This window comes from Asterias amurensis, chromosome 1, assembly GCF_032118995.1.
Source record: "Asterias amurensis chromosome 1, ASM3211899v1".
Lineage (NCBI taxonomy): Eukaryota > Metazoa > Echinodermata > Asteroidea > Forcipulatida > Asteriidae > Asterias > Asterias amurensis.
Window position 1 is genome coordinate 34,017,280 of NC_092648.1, and position 16,417 is coordinate 34,033,696.

At 39.5% G+C, this 16,417-nt stretch overlaps 2 protein-coding genes across 3 annotated transcripts in view; one reads left to right on the forward strand and one right to left on the reverse strand.

Annotated features, from left to right (window-relative positions):
• Positions 1–16,417, reverse strand: part of LOC139937759 (rab3 GTPase-activating protein non-catalytic subunit-like) — a 125,986-nt gene that overhangs the window by 23,542 nt on the left and 86,027 nt on the right. For both annotated transcript variants that reach the window (XM_071933068.1, XM_071933060.1), the window contains exons 11-15: positions 4,515–4,654; positions 3,413–3,635; positions 2,170–2,399; positions 1,345–1,409; positions 329–559 (exon numbers count right to left, since the gene is read on the reverse strand). In XM_071933068.1, coding sequence (XP_071789169.1) covers positions 329–559; positions 1,345–1,409; positions 2,170–2,399; positions 3,413–3,635; positions 4,515–4,654 — 889 coding nt within the window. The remainder of the gene's footprint in view (positions 1–328; positions 560–1,344; positions 1,410–2,169; positions 2,400–3,412; positions 3,636–4,514; positions 4,655–16,417) is intronic.
• LOC139937732 (E3 ubiquitin-protein ligase TRIM56-like) lies at positions 6,632–16,273 on the forward strand. The gene is made up of 2 exons (XM_071933025.1): positions 6,632–6,878; positions 8,691–16,273. Exon 2 carries the CDS (start codon positions 8,724–8,726, stop codon positions 10,695–10,697), a length of 1,974 nt encoding a protein of 657 aa, XP_071789126.1. The 5' UTR covers positions 6,632–6,878; positions 8,691–8,723; the 3' UTR covers positions 10,698–16,273.

Here is a 16,417-nt window from a genome sequence, read left to right on the forward strand (position 1 = left end):
TTATGCATGCAATGAAAAATCTGTGAAAATAAAAGCTCAATTGGTCATTGAAGTTGCAATAAAATAATGAAAGAAAAAATACCACTGCTGCACTAATTTGTGTGCTTTCAGATGCCTGAGAAAGGCTTCAGGCTAGAAGTAAGAAATTATTTCTTTCTCAAAAACTGCGTCACTTCACAGAGAGCCGTCTCTCACACTGTTTTATGCTAAACAGTTCTCTGATGCCCATTACATACACTAATGCATATTTTGAGTAATTACCAAACGTGTCCCGTGCCTTTATGCAGTATTAGCTTCTGAGCAGTTTTTAAAATTGAATTTCACAAACCTTAGCAGGTGTTTCAGTTTCGCACCGGTCCTCCTGTATCGTATGCAGACCCTGCAGCTTTGTATAGACCTGAAGCAGCTCCTCTTGAAGGGCACAGTAGTGCAATAAACACCGCCCCTCGTAGTCCAAGCAGTCTGGTTCCTGCGCTTGAAGGTGTGACGCCATGGACCGGACGACATGGAGAAGGACTAAGGGGCTCATGCCACGAGCCAGGAGGACCTTCTCAAGGGCCTGAAGAAAAAAAATGAACAGAAGAAAAGATTTAGTTGAGGATTTTGATTAATCTATGGCCCTTTTCAAAACAACAGCTTCGGTTCCAGATTCGTCATGCTTTGCATACGTGCTAAGGGCTTCAGACTAGAGAACCGAGCCTGAGCCGAACCCAAAGCGAAATACATGTATTCCAAAAGGGCCACAGACTTAAGCCCGGTTCATACTTCCTGCGAATGCGAATGATGACGTCACAAAAATCGCAACGAATATTCACAGCAGTTGAACGGAGTTCAACTCACTTGCGAATATCGTTGCGAAAGGATAGTTGTGACGTCAAATTCACGTCAAATTCGCTTCGCATTCGCATTCGCATGAAGTATGAACCAGGCTTTACTGAGATTGGTAAGCACTCTGATGATAATATACACTATTTTGAGAAACGATTCCCTTCAAAGTAAAATGGTTTAAACAATATTTCCCCCCCCCCAACAAAAAACATTTGAATCTGAGAAACAACTCATACATGAATCTTTTCTCAGATTTCTGAGGGTTGGTGTCCGTTCACTAATGCTGCAACCAAAGATGTGGTTGACACTGCTGTTACCATACTAAACATGGATGGATTTGACTTTTTGGGAAAAATATTGTGACATTTATTTTTTTGCTGAAACTTAGTTAAAAGAATAAACATTGGCAAGTTTAAATATAAAAACAACAAAAGTATGTAATTTCTTTTAAACATCTGTTTCAAGAGAAGCAATTTAATAGAGTTGTTCATTGAAAGAAGTCCCCACAACACCCACCTGCTGTTTATATGATGAGATCTTGATGTCTACAAGGATTGCTGTAATGGCCTCGCCCAGTGGATCTGAAATAATGTAGCAAGTAAAAAGATTAACAACTAAAATTAATAGCTCAACTTTATGTGTAAAACCAAAGACACCTGTACCTATAAAGCATCTGTACTTGTAACGTACAACTTCAAAATTATGATGCAATAAAATAATAAACCGCTAAGAGAACTAAGGTGTAACTATTCATTGTGGCAGTGCAAAAACGTTGTTTCTCGGTTTTGCAAAAACATTGTATCTCAATTTTGCACAAATTTTGTAGTTCGATTTTGCAAAATGTTGTTTCTTGCACGAAAATGCTCAGTATAAAAAAGTTATCTCGGCACATACGCATCCGGACTAATTCTAGGCGGGATATAATGTTTTGACAATTTGACACTCATATCATTTTTAAGGTACTATTTTAGGAGATACGTTTTAGCAGTGACCTGAAGAAATTAAGCTTTTGCAATTACATGGGGTGTCCTGGCCGAATGGTCTAGGGCGGTGGACTCAAGTTCTGTAATTTACAGAATGTGGGTTCGGTCACGACACTAGTGCCCTTAAGCAAGGCATTTTATCATAATTGATTCTCTCCAAACAGGAGTACAAATGGATACAGTCGAGAGCTTGGGAGTATTTTGCAATGGACTAGCATCGTGTCCAGGGGAAATACAAATATTATCAGTCGTTTAATGCCAAGGAAACATGATTTAAACACCGGCTTGGTGAGCCATATTGAGACACACTTGACTGAAGAAATCATGTTATTGCAAGTACATTCCCATGGACACCAACCTTTAACTGTGGACTTATGATGTAGGAGCCCAGAGAGCTTCTTGACGAGATGTAAGTCATGTGCCCTCTTGCTGTTCTTATCACTCAGTGCAAGATGAAACGGTACGCCTATGGTCCTGACTAAACCGTCTGCCTGTATGAGACAACACTGTAAGGTTTGGGGCTTGGCTCTAGAGTCTTGAATAGAGAGACTGTTGAGACCCATCATGCCGTAGCCGGGACACAGAAGCCTGGGAGAAAAAAAGAAGACAAATTTGTTTTGTTTTTGTATTGATGGTTCATTTTTGATTTCATCAATACTGATTAAAAATACTGAATTATGGTCTCTTATGGAGAATTTCAAGGGCACCAAGGCGGGGGGCATGGAGGCAATCACCTCCGTTGCCTCTGTGGAGTATCATGCTTGCTGTACATTATGGTAGTTATGTTAATATGATAAAAAGCAGTGCATGCTAAATGACAAAATGCACATACAAAAACAAAACCCCAAAGATATAAGGGCAAATGACCCAGAATTACACAAAAGGACAATCTGATTCCAGTACTGTCCCTAGACAATTCTGCAAAAACACAACAACAAATGTTAAATACATGTCACAGACAAGTTACCAACATTAAATCACACAAGCAACATTAGTAACTGTCGTAGACCAATATCCACACTTTGTGTGATCCAACATGGTTTAAAGCCATTGGACCCTTTCGGTAAACAGTATTGTCCCAGGCCCACACTTCGTGTATCACAACTTCTATATAAAATAACAAACATGTGAAAATTTAGGCTCAATTGGTCATCGGAGTCAGGGAGAAAATAACGGGACCCTTGTATCCGCACGTTTCGCCGTGTCATGACATGTGTTTAAAATAAATCCGTAATTCTCTCTATCGAGAATTTATATTGTTTTAATGTTTTCTCAAAAAGTAAAGCATTTCATGGAATAATATTTCAAGTAAACCTTCTGTAAACCCTGTAAGTTATTTGTAAATCTGTGAACTTTTTTTCTTTTTTTTCTATACCGAAAGGGTCCAATGGCTTTAACAAAGAAAAGTTGAATAGAGTAGGACTTGAACCTGAGACCTCCAGATTAACGTGCCGGTGCTCTATCAACTGAGCTACCTAGCCCAATGCTGGCAATCTCCCTATTTTTTTAATGGTTAGGACCAACTTTGTCCCGGAAGTTTGCACAGTCTACTCTTGTAAACAATGAGGAGCGAAAGAGGTTACAGAGAACACAAAACTTACTGGCATGATTTGGGTACATTGAAGGCAGCCACTCTGGGTCCCTGTTGGGTGTTCCATATCTCCAGGATGCCTCGTCGCGGTGCGTAGATGACAAGAAATAAAGCCACTCGGGCGCCAAACTGTCGCGTCCGTTGGCGTTGAGCTTTGGTTGCTGCCGGGTCGGACTTGTCCCTCAGGATGTCCTCGGTGACTGATATCCATCCGCATTGAGCGTCGCGGTAACCTGTAGGGTACAACAGGAGACTGGATGTTTAATTTGTACGAAGTTAATTAAAGTACAGATAAGGAAGGAGGGGGTCACACCTGCAGGGCACAATTTCTTAAAACTACTTAAGCACAAAATCCTTGCTTAGTAAAATCAGATTACTGGCCAAGTCTCCACTCAATTGTCATGCTAAGTAAACAGCAGCTAAATACCAGTTACAAGCAATGTGTATGGCATGAAATTTTGTCCTATAACATGTGTAAAATAACCAAGCTACTTTCGTGCTTAAGAACAAATTTTTGCTTTAGCAGCTCTGAATTTGGCCCCAGGGGCCAATTTCATAGAGCTGCTCAGCTCTGAATTTGGCCCCTGGTTACTACTTGGCCAAGTCTTTCATCAAACATTGCAGCCGGCCTTTCCATGGTAAAATTGAGAAATTCAAAAAATCACATTTTGAGAAAAGCAAGTACAGAGATAAGCTGTTTCGCCATAAACACAAAGAGACGCTTCAATACCACATCTTATATTCACATCCATACATAGTATGCCTCTAAAACTTTGCAATGAAAAAAAAAACACAACAATTTGCCTAGAATTTATGCTAATACGAAAACACAAATTTGTGAGTTTTGAAAATGCTTACTGTATGAAAATGAATGATGTAACAATGCAAATCCTTGGTGAGCATGCAAGCTTCATAAATGTCTTGGAACCTGTCGAAATAAGCTTGGTACCTGTCGAAATAAGCTTGAACTTAAGCAAATATTTCTGTTATAATTAGCACAGAAATGTGCTTACCGTTGCCCAGCGCTATGAAACTGATCCCAGGGTGATATATAAACAATAATATATACAGGCATTATATCAAGCAAATTTAACTAAAAATTGGCTACCAACCTTTCCACATCCTGACGGCGATTCCTCGTACCAGATCAATCAGAATGACCCTGCCGAAACTGTCTGTACTCACAGCAACGTTCAACCCAGGAGACAGTAGCAACGAATCCCCACTTCGCCTCAAGTCCGGCAAACCAAACCTTTAAAAAAATGAATAGAACCAAAAACATTGATTGGGAGTTTAGTTTTGTCTTAACTTTGTCAATGAAATTTCATTTTGATTTACTGATCTCAGTAAATGTAAAATTATTTGTGGAACTCGGTCGTGTCAGGAAAATCACCTGTAACCGACTGGTGGGCTGCTTTTGTTATTGCTTCTTTAACATTTTCAGCCTTTTAGGGATCTCAGTTTATGACACTATGTTATATTTAGGAGTGCACATGGTTTATTAACAATAGTACTGTGGCTTGCAAGTGCTATAAATGATGCCCTTAACGCTAGCCCGGAAAAAACATCGTCTTGTGGATACTTGACTAAGGGTTGGTAAACACAACTTCACAACTCGTTCTGTGGCAGAGAATAGTTCCACTCAATTCAAGGTATTTTATTCAATTATTTGTAGCCAAAGGCCAAATTACAATTAAATTTACAAGGTAAAAAAACATCAAGATTACATAAATTGAAGGGAAATATACAAAACATTAAACCAACATAACATTTGAATAAGAATGAAGGAGATTGGCAATGGCAATAGTGGCGTGGTATACATAATGCCTATAACTTTTTCAGAGTAACCCTTTAACTTTTTCAGTGACTACCGAGGGACCAGTTAACCTGTCATTTCACGCGTCCGTCAGCTTTTTTATGAGTTCCTTTCAACACTTTTGGACTTGGAATTTGAAGGGATATGAGAAATCAGTGGTTTACATGTATCAGTGGGGGCTCATAAAATATAGAATTGTCCTCCAAAGTTAAAACTATTTTTTGGGGGTGGACCACTGAAGGGAGAACTAACAATAATATTTATTACTTTGTCTTACTGATCATTTTTAGTATCTTTGGGTTTTATGTTTAGCAATATTTGTAACGCTATTTTACAGCTATGTATAAAGCAAGACAACTGTGACAGTTAAAGGCTGTGGACACTATTGGTAAGTACTCAAAATAATGTGAGAAGACTTTGTCTTTGACAGTTACCAATAGTGTCCAGTGTCTTTAAGTCATATCCACTTGATTCATGTTCAAGTGCAATATGTTTCTCCCAAGTTAAATGAGAATTGTCAGCCATTCTACTTTAAGTATTTAAACATCTGGGGACACTAGCACCGCTTTCTCTAAGGCTTAAGAGTAAGACACTGCTTTGGGTTGGTGAGTAGTTCGCAACAACTAATTCTATTGTCCCATTTTATTTTAATTGATAAAAAAAACTGCCAAAACCGTTCTACCAGTTTTATTACTTCCCCTTCTGTATTTGTTATTCCCCTTAAAAACATTTTATACCGCAACTTCATAACAAAAACATCATTATCATAAAAAGGCAAACTGTCATGAGGTGTGAAACTTCCTAAACGAAAGCTCTACAGAGCAGTACCATGGCAGTACACACTGAATCATTTTATGCAGACTGTATAACTTTATAAGCTGAATAGTCAATTTAGCATAGCATTCCTCAATATGCTGGTATGTAACATGGAGACCAACTCAATACACCAGGTTTAATCTCAGGTCATAGGATTATTAAAATACTTCCCATGTATGAAATCATACAATGCCTGCCATCCCATGCAGGCTAACACCAGTCACGCTCCAACAGGCTCCAGCCTTCAAAACTAATTCATACAGAAACAACAACCACCCCCAACCAGACAAGTAAAACCGCACCACATTTTTATTTGCCAAGAACTTGTCTGACATCCCCATGGTGACTGGCTGGGATGGGTTGACCCTGCCCTATTGAGGTAGTAAAAAAGCCTCCCCCCCCCCAACCATAAATCATGATGGTATTTAATCATCACAGGGACCTATTCAAATGTGGGTCATATATGAAGGCGAATTGAATGACTGATTTCGAGGTATGCAAAAGTGGTGCGGCTTATTTTTGTTTGTGACTTTTTTTTTTTTTTGCACGGACCTGTGAATGGATTTTATTGTACCCGGCTTTCACTGTGGCTCCATATTGAGCGCCACATCATCAGGTTATACAGGCTGTACTGATCAGGTGTTTGTGTTCGTGAATGAGTGAAGCCCACACACAGGGTTCAAGTTGGCTCGCTGCCCCTGCTGAAGTTTGCCCGCTGCCCCTGATTGAACAAGTTGGCTCGCTGCCCTGGCTGTCCTCCGAGATCCATTTTGAAGGACTCTCTTTAAAGACAGGAGTCACCCTGGAATAAACTCTTGTGTGTGTTTTGAGATTCAGATAGCAGGTGAGGTTTTTTTTTTTTTAGAGTACTGACTTTTGGAAGTTTTCTATTTGGGAAATATTTCCAGACAGAATTTATTCTTATGTGGTTATGGCATTGGTTTGACGTTCAGATAACACTGAGGGATAGGTAGTTTACAGAAAAGACTTTTCAAGTTTTCTATTTTGTAAATTTGTTAGAAAAAATGTATTCTGACATTCAGATAATAGGTATAAATTACAGAACAGACTTTTTGATGTTTTCTATTTTGAAATAACTTTGGGAAAACAATCGATTATGTTATTGTACTGGCTTTCATTTCACATTATACCAAGATAAAAAAAAAAATTCTGTTTTTTTTTTGATAGAATAGACCTTGGAAGTTTCCTACTTTTCATTTACTCAGAACTCAGAATTAATTGATTTCGGAATTAAACATTTGGATTTGAACCAACGACCTACAGAAACGTGTCCGCGCTCTACAAAATGAGCTATCCATCTCTATGTTCATAAACTATTCTAATCAAATGAAACTGTTCCAAGGGTTATAAATATTGACATTTTCTCAAATTGAGATTCAACTTCAGAAGAGCTTTGTTTTTTGTCATACTTTGGTTTAGAAAATACTGATATTACTAATTGTTACAAACTTGTGTGATTGTTTCATCAATTTTGTCATCAACTTCCACAAAAAATAATATAAATAAGTAAGTATCAGTCTGCTTAAAGGGTGGCTGCAGTGTTTTTTTAAATAATTTAAACGATTAAACATGACTTTTTAAACCTGAAATATTTTTTTATATTTTTTATTAAATGCGGAAGTATTTAAAAAATGGTTTTCAAGAGATTAGGGGCATAAACGTGACGTCATGTCGGGAACCCGAGCCGTCCGGCACCCTGGCTGTGTGCATATTGAGACGTGTGCACTGTTTGGCCTGGTACCTAGGCGCGTGTAGTTAGGGACCAGACTCTTTTTGCTGACGATATGTTTAAATTCCCGACGTGACGTCGATGGTAGGGGGGGGGCGGTAACAATCCACAAAAGGGGGGCATGACTTGTTCGCTAATTACGCAAGTGAGATATGTCGGGGGGGAAAAACAAAACACATTTTATTGAGGTTCAATACTTATAAAATTAACTGTTTTATTTTAGTTCACTGCAGCATCCCTTTAAAAATACTAAATAATATTTCTTACACGGCAAAAAGCCGAGGACAAAAACCTCTAAGCTTATACAAAATTTAATCTAAATATTATACTTGTTTTATTGTTCGATGAAAGTCGTTATTGGTAATGAAATGAAAAAAACATGTCCTTTTGGTTTTAGACCAGTTTACAGTAGGGCCTACATGTTGGCGGTGTTGTGTTGTGTTGTGTTGTGATTCGGCCTCCGAAAAAGGGTCGAAATGTCAGCTATTAACATTTTTTGTGTTAATATATTTTTCTTCAGCCCCAAATTATTTCAAATTTACTAAGTCAGTTTCCCTTGTGGTTTATTATTTTAATATCTGAAATAATAATAAGTTGCATCTCCTTTTAAAGGTGATCCCCTGGCTGTCAGGTTGTATCAAAAAATGGGTGTGATCCCTGGCTACAATGCAGTTAATGATTATATGGCTTCTGACTGGCCCACTGAACAAAGATATTGACAAAATAGGGAGACCGCCAACATAGGGCTAGATAGCTCATTTGGCAGAGCGCTGGCATGTAACCCAGAGGTCATTGGTTCAGACCCAGCTCTGGTAAATTTTCCTTTGTCCAACCCCAAATCAGTATTTTATCATGCTTAGTTTAAGAAATAGCTAAACTGATTATTTTTGGTTTGTACTTTGACAGTTCATCATTATTGCTGACGAAAGTTCACTAACCATGGCCGGGATAACAGCCAAGACAATACTGGACAAGATCAGCTTAGGTCATCTCAAATGTACCATCTGCTGCAAGCGCTTCACAGACCCCAAGACTCTGGACTGCCTTCACAGTTTCTGCTGCAACTGCCTGGACAAACAGAAGCAGATCCAGCAGATCAATGGCCTGAAGATCACCTGCCCTCTCTGCAAGCGGGAGACGCCGCTGCCTGAGACGGGAATCCAGGACCTACGAGACAACCTAACGTTGATTTCACTGGTTGAGGAGGAAGGGCTTAAGGAACAGCTGGTCGCCAGTCAGCTCAACAAGATCAAGTGTGAGGCATGTGATGAGGGAGAGGAGGCAATATCACGGTGTATGGACTGTGATGATTATCTCTGCAAGGATTGCCAGTGGGCTCACAAAAGGCTGTCCAAGATGAAGAACCACAAGATTGCCCCGTTGGGCGACCTCCGCTCCGGAACGGTCTCCTTCAAGAGTAGGGTTCGAGACACCATCCCGAAGTGTGCAAAACACTCCAATCAAGATATCTGCACCTACTGCATCACGTGTCAGATGCTGATCTGCACGGCTTGCGCAGTGGCAGACCACAAAGCTCCTGAGCACAGCTGCGTTGACGTCCGTGACGCTTCCGGAACCTGCCAACTTGAGATCAAGCAGGAGATGACCAAAGCAAAAGAACATCAGGATGAGTTTGAAGCGGCGAAGCTTTCCACAGATCATGCCAAGAAGCGTCTGACGGCTATGGTAAACAATGCCACCAATAAGATCTCCAAGAAAGCAGACGAGGAAGTGGCAAAGATCAGACAGAGAGAGATGGAGCTCAAGCAACAGGTCAAGCAGATTGGGCAGGACAGGAAGGCAGAGATTGAAGCCTTCCAAGCCAGCCTGGTCGCCAACATCAAGTGGTCTAAGCACACCATGGACATCGCTGAAGACTTCAACACGCAGGGAAGTCCATTTGAGGTTCTGGATCTCAAACACAAGATCTTGTTCATCGTGAAAGATCTCACCAAGAAGCCAGTACCAGTTCTTCAGCACGGACTGTCGTTTGTAGACTTCAAGGAAAGCGAAGTTGAGAACGACGGCTACTTCGGGAAGCTCCTCTTGGAGGAGAAGTGGGAGATGAAGGATGAGTTTGGAAAGCGGGGTACAGGAGACGGGGAGTTCATGGAGGCCAGAGGTATTACTGCGTACTCCAACAGCGATCTCGCTATCGCCGATCCTTTCAATGGGAAAATCACTATCTTGGACTGCAAGGGGCAGTACAAGAGCAGCATCCGGGGGGTCGCTGAAAACCCTGATGGGCAACTCCAGAGACCCTGTGACATTGCCACAGACAGAGATGACCTGCTCATGGTGGTGGACAGCCCTACGGTGAAGGTGTTCAACAAGCAGAGGAAGCTGATTTACCAGTTCATTCCCGGTGAGACCACATCAACGCTCAAAAACGGCATCAAGAACGGCAATGCAGAGACAGAGGAGCCAGAGAGCGACCTCAGATGCATCGCCGTGGATATCAAGAATCAGATTGCCGTCGGCGACAAGGGCAAGAGGCTCATTTCTCTCCACAATGTGGACGGCTCTCTCATCAAGACCGTCCCAGCTGAGATGATTTCCAAACACCTCACCTTCGGCAGCACAGAGCGCTTGATCTACACCAACCTCCAGGCTAGGATGCTCCTTGCGAGTGACTTCAAGGGCCAGGAAGTCTTCGCCATCCACACCATGTCCGAGGAAAACCCCGAGTACGAGCCGACCGGTGTGTGTTGCGACAGCTCCGGGGATATCTACATTGCAGTACATTCCATGGTCAAAGGTCACAAGGGTGAAATTCACCACTTCAGCCCTAAAGGAGAGCATATTGCCTGTATCGTGAGAGGTCTCAACGCCCCCTATGGCATCACATTCACACCAGATGGTGACCTGGCCGTGGCTGATGTCCATAACGTCAAGATCTTCCATCGTGTATGAGAACCAGACCACACTAACACAAATAAACTTGAAAAAATAGATGGATTGCACAAAGCGTCATCCACCGCCATACTTGATGTAAAATGATGGAAAAGTGCTTGTGTTAAGCACTGCGCACAACTCTCAGTCAATAATAGCCTTTCATGTGAGTAATTTCATTCACGATGGCGGCCAATGACATCATGTGCAATCCATCTATTGATCTAAAGGACATGTCACACGGGGCAATTTAGCCACAGGCAACCAGTTCCAGTTTCCAAGAAGAAAAAACAACCAAGCGTTAAATTCCACAAATTTTTCTTTCTTGGGGACAGTCAGATAGTGTCAACAAGTTATCTGTTGCACCATGTAGATCTGCAAGTGAATTTGTATCAATGCAGCCGTTGTTCTTTCAAACAAAACACTCAATGTGAGTTTATACTATGGCTCACTCGATTAAGCTTTTCAATGGATATCATTTTGGCCACCATTTTAGAGGTAAAACAATAAGCAATTTCAGGTGAGCGACTAGACTTGACCAAAAACTATAACGTAGCTCTCGAATTGACCATGTCGACCACGCTCCAATGCATGGTTCGATATAGTCAATCTCCCTGTGCTCTATGGTTTCTGGTTAGTCAAGTAGCTGTAGTCAAGTTTAGCCGCTACCCTAACTTGCTCAAAAATGATACCATGGATCAACACACAGCTACATGCATGTAGGCATAGCGCACTGGATGAGCAAATGGGCAACCTTTATCCGAGGGCACCCTGCTCAAATGACATCATGTGCATGAGGTCAATACTTTCCAAGTTAAAAGATGCCATGAACAGGAATTATGCAACAAAAATATTTAAAAACTTATCATGAAACAAATATCTGCTCAATTGTGGCAACTTAAAAAAGTCCTGTCATGGCAAGAAAGAAATGCAAATTTCATGATACCCTGTACGTTGTGGCAGTATTTTGTTAGAGGTTTGATGTGAACTGCAATTACTACATGCCACCCACTACATGTCCATAGTGTTAAGATTCAAATTCAAATTCAATTTGCAAAAAAATAGTTAATGGCCTGACGTTTTTACCTTAGCAGAGTCTTTCTTGAAGGCTCAAAACTTTCTATTTGTTAACAGTAATAGGGAAAACAACCTCATAGTCTGTAAATTACATAACTCCACTCAAAGTTTGCCTCCATTTGGAGCGAAGTGTATGTACTTTGTTTATTTTAGCAGCTTTTACATGAAACTGAAGACTTTCATTTACCACTCGAAACCACTCAGTACAGTCCCTTGGCTAGCAACGTCATACAGGTTTCTAAATGCAAAGTCAAGGTCATGACCACAAAATGACCCCCAAAACAACAGGTTCAATGTTGACCCTTGACCCTCCCACACATCTACTACTTCAAAGGCTCCTTACCAGTTGTGTTTATAATGTAAGGACTTCACACACAAACTTTATTGGTCTCCGCATTCCATCAAATCAAGTCTTCATTACCCCATACCAAGAAATGGAATTAATACCTTTGAAAAGTTAATAGAATAGCTATGCATTTATTATATATCGTAGGAAGATGCTGTCCCAGCAGGCACACGACGTCTTTCTGACGTCATATTATGGTTGATTTTGAGTCGCGACGTCAGATTACCAAAAAGTAACTAAAATACAACGTCAGATTGGCGACAAGAATCAAACGTAAATTAATAACGTCGTATGGACGTCGTAAGATGGTCATAACCATAATAACTAAAATGTAACCGAAAATGAACGTTACATTTTAGGTAGATTTATAACTTAATAGTAACGTCATTGACCAGACGTTGCTTAGACGTAATTTTATTGTCATAGTCTAACCATCGTTTTATTACAACAGTCTGACCATAATAAGACGTCGCATTAATATTTGTATTTTAACCAGATAGTAACGTCATTGAGCAGACGTTGCACAGACGTTTTTTGTATGTCCCTTTGTAACCATAATTGTATTACCATAAGCCGACCATAAACAAACGTCATATTATTGTTTGTATCATAACCAGTTAGTAGCGTCATTATATTTTGGTCAACCTGTGACGTCATTATGACGTCATAATATGTACATCAGTATTTCGTCATATTATGGTCAGCTTGTGACGGCAATTTACCGTCACGACATAATTTGCATATTATGCAAATTTTGAGGTCAGACTTAGATGTGGTATATACTGCAACAATTATACAACAGATTTATCGGTAATTAGATACTACAAACACATGCTTTGTTTTGTTTGTGTTAAATATCAATAGATTTTGTGATAAATTAAATGTGTTAACTAAATTTGACAGCTTAATTCCAAAATATTAATTAAAACTACAAAGTTTTAATTACAATCTATAACACCCATGAATGCAAAATTCTTGAAACCGATCGGTATATATACACATGCTGTACCATTGAATACTATAATAGGTGCGGTGACTAGAGGTCAACAAAGGGAGATCAAGCGGATTGTATGTATGTATGCATTGTATTAATTGATAATGTTAATAATTAAAAATCAATTAACTAATAGATAATAAACGTAGATAATGTTGATTTAACGTCAGGTTTGGGGTATTCCAATGACGTCTAAACGATGTCATTAATTGACAATATGCCGACGTCGGTTCGTGGTCGGAAAAACTACGTTGTATCATGGTCGATAACAGACGTCCTACAAACTTTCACATAGAACCATAAACCGACCATCATCCGACGTCATGTTTTGGGAAATTTGCCGACGTCTAAATGACGTTTATTTATTGACCGTCTGTCGACGTCGGTTTGTGGTCGGAAAAATTACGTTGTATCATGGTCGGTAACAGACGTCCTACAAACTTTCACATAGAACCATGAGCCGACCGTCATCCGACGTCGGGATTTGACGTCGGTTTAACGTTACTATGACCATCTTGTGCCTGCTGGGGTGTAATCAATAAGCCATGGTGATCGTTAAGGGTTCTCCCCATGTACAAGCTAGCAAGTCAGGTGGACAAGCAAAAATTGCATGCTAATCTGCGCAAATTTCAACAGATTGGCACAAAATATATAGACCTACAGTGTATAATTCTTTATTACTAATTTTATACAACTCATCATAGATAGAACCAAAAATAAAGCTCCAGAATGCACATTAGGGTATTTCAAACCAAGAAAAAACACCAAGAAGAAAACATTCCAAAGACCTTGTTTCAATCAGCATCCTTCCTTCGGCCAAATTTCAAAAATTTGGGTGCAGAATGACCCACAGTCTTGAAAATCCTGGGGCGAACCCTGATCAATATACAAAATTAGTAGCCTATGTATCTTAACAGAGTGTGATGTATTCATAGTTTGCCAGAAAACATGGACAAAATTCATGTTTGTAACATAGTAAAAAAAAAAAATGCTGCTTCGTAGTAAGAAGAATGTGACCCACTCCAACAAGAGTGAGAATAAAGCCGTGTCTAAAATGGTGGCTAGGGCTACGGCTATGGCTGGATCGCCATGTCATCATACGTTGGAGTATAGAAAGTCATTAACAACAGCCTTAGCAACAGTTGTAGCCACAGCCAGAGCCGCCAATTTGGACACAACCTAATGTTGGTATCTCCCAAATACTTCAAACCAGGTCTGGTTCAAGTATGCTAATCTTTTCTGAACTCTTAACACAAACACAACGTCCATTGAAGATAATGATAGTAAAAAGCGTACCTTCAAATATTAGTTGCTGAGGTGCTGTAGTTTTTTGAGAAATTAGTACAACATTGTCAGGAAAATATGTTTTTTACATGCCAAAATAATTTCTGTCTCATGATCACTGAGAAGAAAATTATTTTTTTGACACTGTTTTACTTATTTCTCAAAAACTACAGCACCTCAGCAAGTAATATTTTCAGGGAATTTTTCTACCATCATTATCTTCAAACGGTGTAAGTTTTGTGTAAATCTGTGGACATTGTGTTTTCTGTACTACAAAAAGTACATAGACCCCCTTAAAGAGAAAAATAACTTTCAATGATACAGTACACAAGGGGATGCAAATACTAACATGCTGATTGCTGCATTGACATCTAATCCCAAAGGTTTGGCAATTTGCTTGCAGTAGTCACTTTGTTGGAGCAAGTCACACATTATATGTACCTTATTTATGGGCCTTTTTATGTATCCTTTAAAAATAGTGTTAACATTCACATTTGAATAGACCACTTGTAACCTGTGACATCACAACAGAGCCACAGAGCTATCACCTGATTTCATTAAGAGTTAAGACTAGTCTTATCTCGACTAAGTCGTCCTAACTTAGGAATACAGCATTATGTTTTTAATAACTAACCCCTAGGACTAGTCCTAAGTTAAAACTATCTTTGTGAAATCGGCCCCTGGACTTCCTGCAGGCAAGTTTCCGACACATCTTAACAGAAGAAAATATTCAACATCATATTTTATATTAAATTGTACTGTCTCCTTTTTAAAGGTGAAGAAAAGTGGCACATCTCAAAACTTCCCTGTTACCTTTATAACTCTTGAATCTATGTGTCCGGAAATGATCAAACAAAATGTGAAATTTCCCATATTGACCAGAGTTGTTTCTTGCCTGCCAGAAAGACACTTGAATGTACATGGTGTCCCTTTTTGTTAACAGAGGTTATATGATCTAAGCAAAGTCTATCCATCTATTTATCTTAGCTCCCGAAAGTGTTACATTTTGATATGGAAAATTAAACCTGTAGTATCAATCTGAATGGTATGTTTCTAGTTAACTTATTTTGCCCATCATATGAGGATGATTGAAAAAAAGAAAACATGTTTAGCATCCAGGTTTTTCAAAAAAAAAGGAGGATGGGCTTTTTATTTCTTATTTTTTATTTCAAGATGGCCGCAATTCTTTTTAAAATGTCAAATATCCATTTTTTGTTTTCCTACTGCTCAAACACACAAAACTTAAATGAAACATTTGGACCAGACATTCAGACAAGACATTCAGATCTTTTTAGCTGAGATCATTTAAAATAACCCCTTTTTTCATAATATAAAAAAAAAAAAATTGTTTTTTTAAATATATATATTTTTTAATGTGCATACAAAAAATACCCCCAAAACGGAGGTGGCCTATCAACAGGAAGCATGCAGGGACGCCAAACAAATTAATTTTTTTATTCGGCCTTACTAACAGCTGCTTGTGTCCATGTAACCAGATGTCAATTCTGTAGAAACAAATCTTTTTTAGATTCAAGTTTTGGGGGATAAAAACTGATGCATTTTTCCACAACCTTATTACTTAAGTAAAATGATTCTAAAAATGCTTTATGCTATCGCTGCACTTCTAACCAAGTTAGTTTGTTTTTATTGCTGTTAATTTAAAGAGTAACCACCAAGCAACCTATACCTGCGGTCGTGGGCTTAAAGGCAGTGGACACTATTGGTAATTACTCAAAATAATGGTAAGCATAAAACAATAAAATAAAACAAATACAAAGGTTAACGTGGTGGTGTAGAATGGGATCTGCCTTAAGTGATTTCACTTCTGGTTTTGACCCCTTAATCCAGACGTTCACACAATGAGCGAGTCCAATGAATAATGACCTGAAAAGTTATCAAGTGTCTTGTGTCCCCGGGTACACTGCTTGGGGCTTTGCATGAAAGCATCAGCGGAAAGGGGGTGTTGTGGATGCAGAAGCGTGCCCAAACTTTTAAATAGGGGTGCTCCAATACAAACCCCCCTCCCCCCTCCCTCCCCCC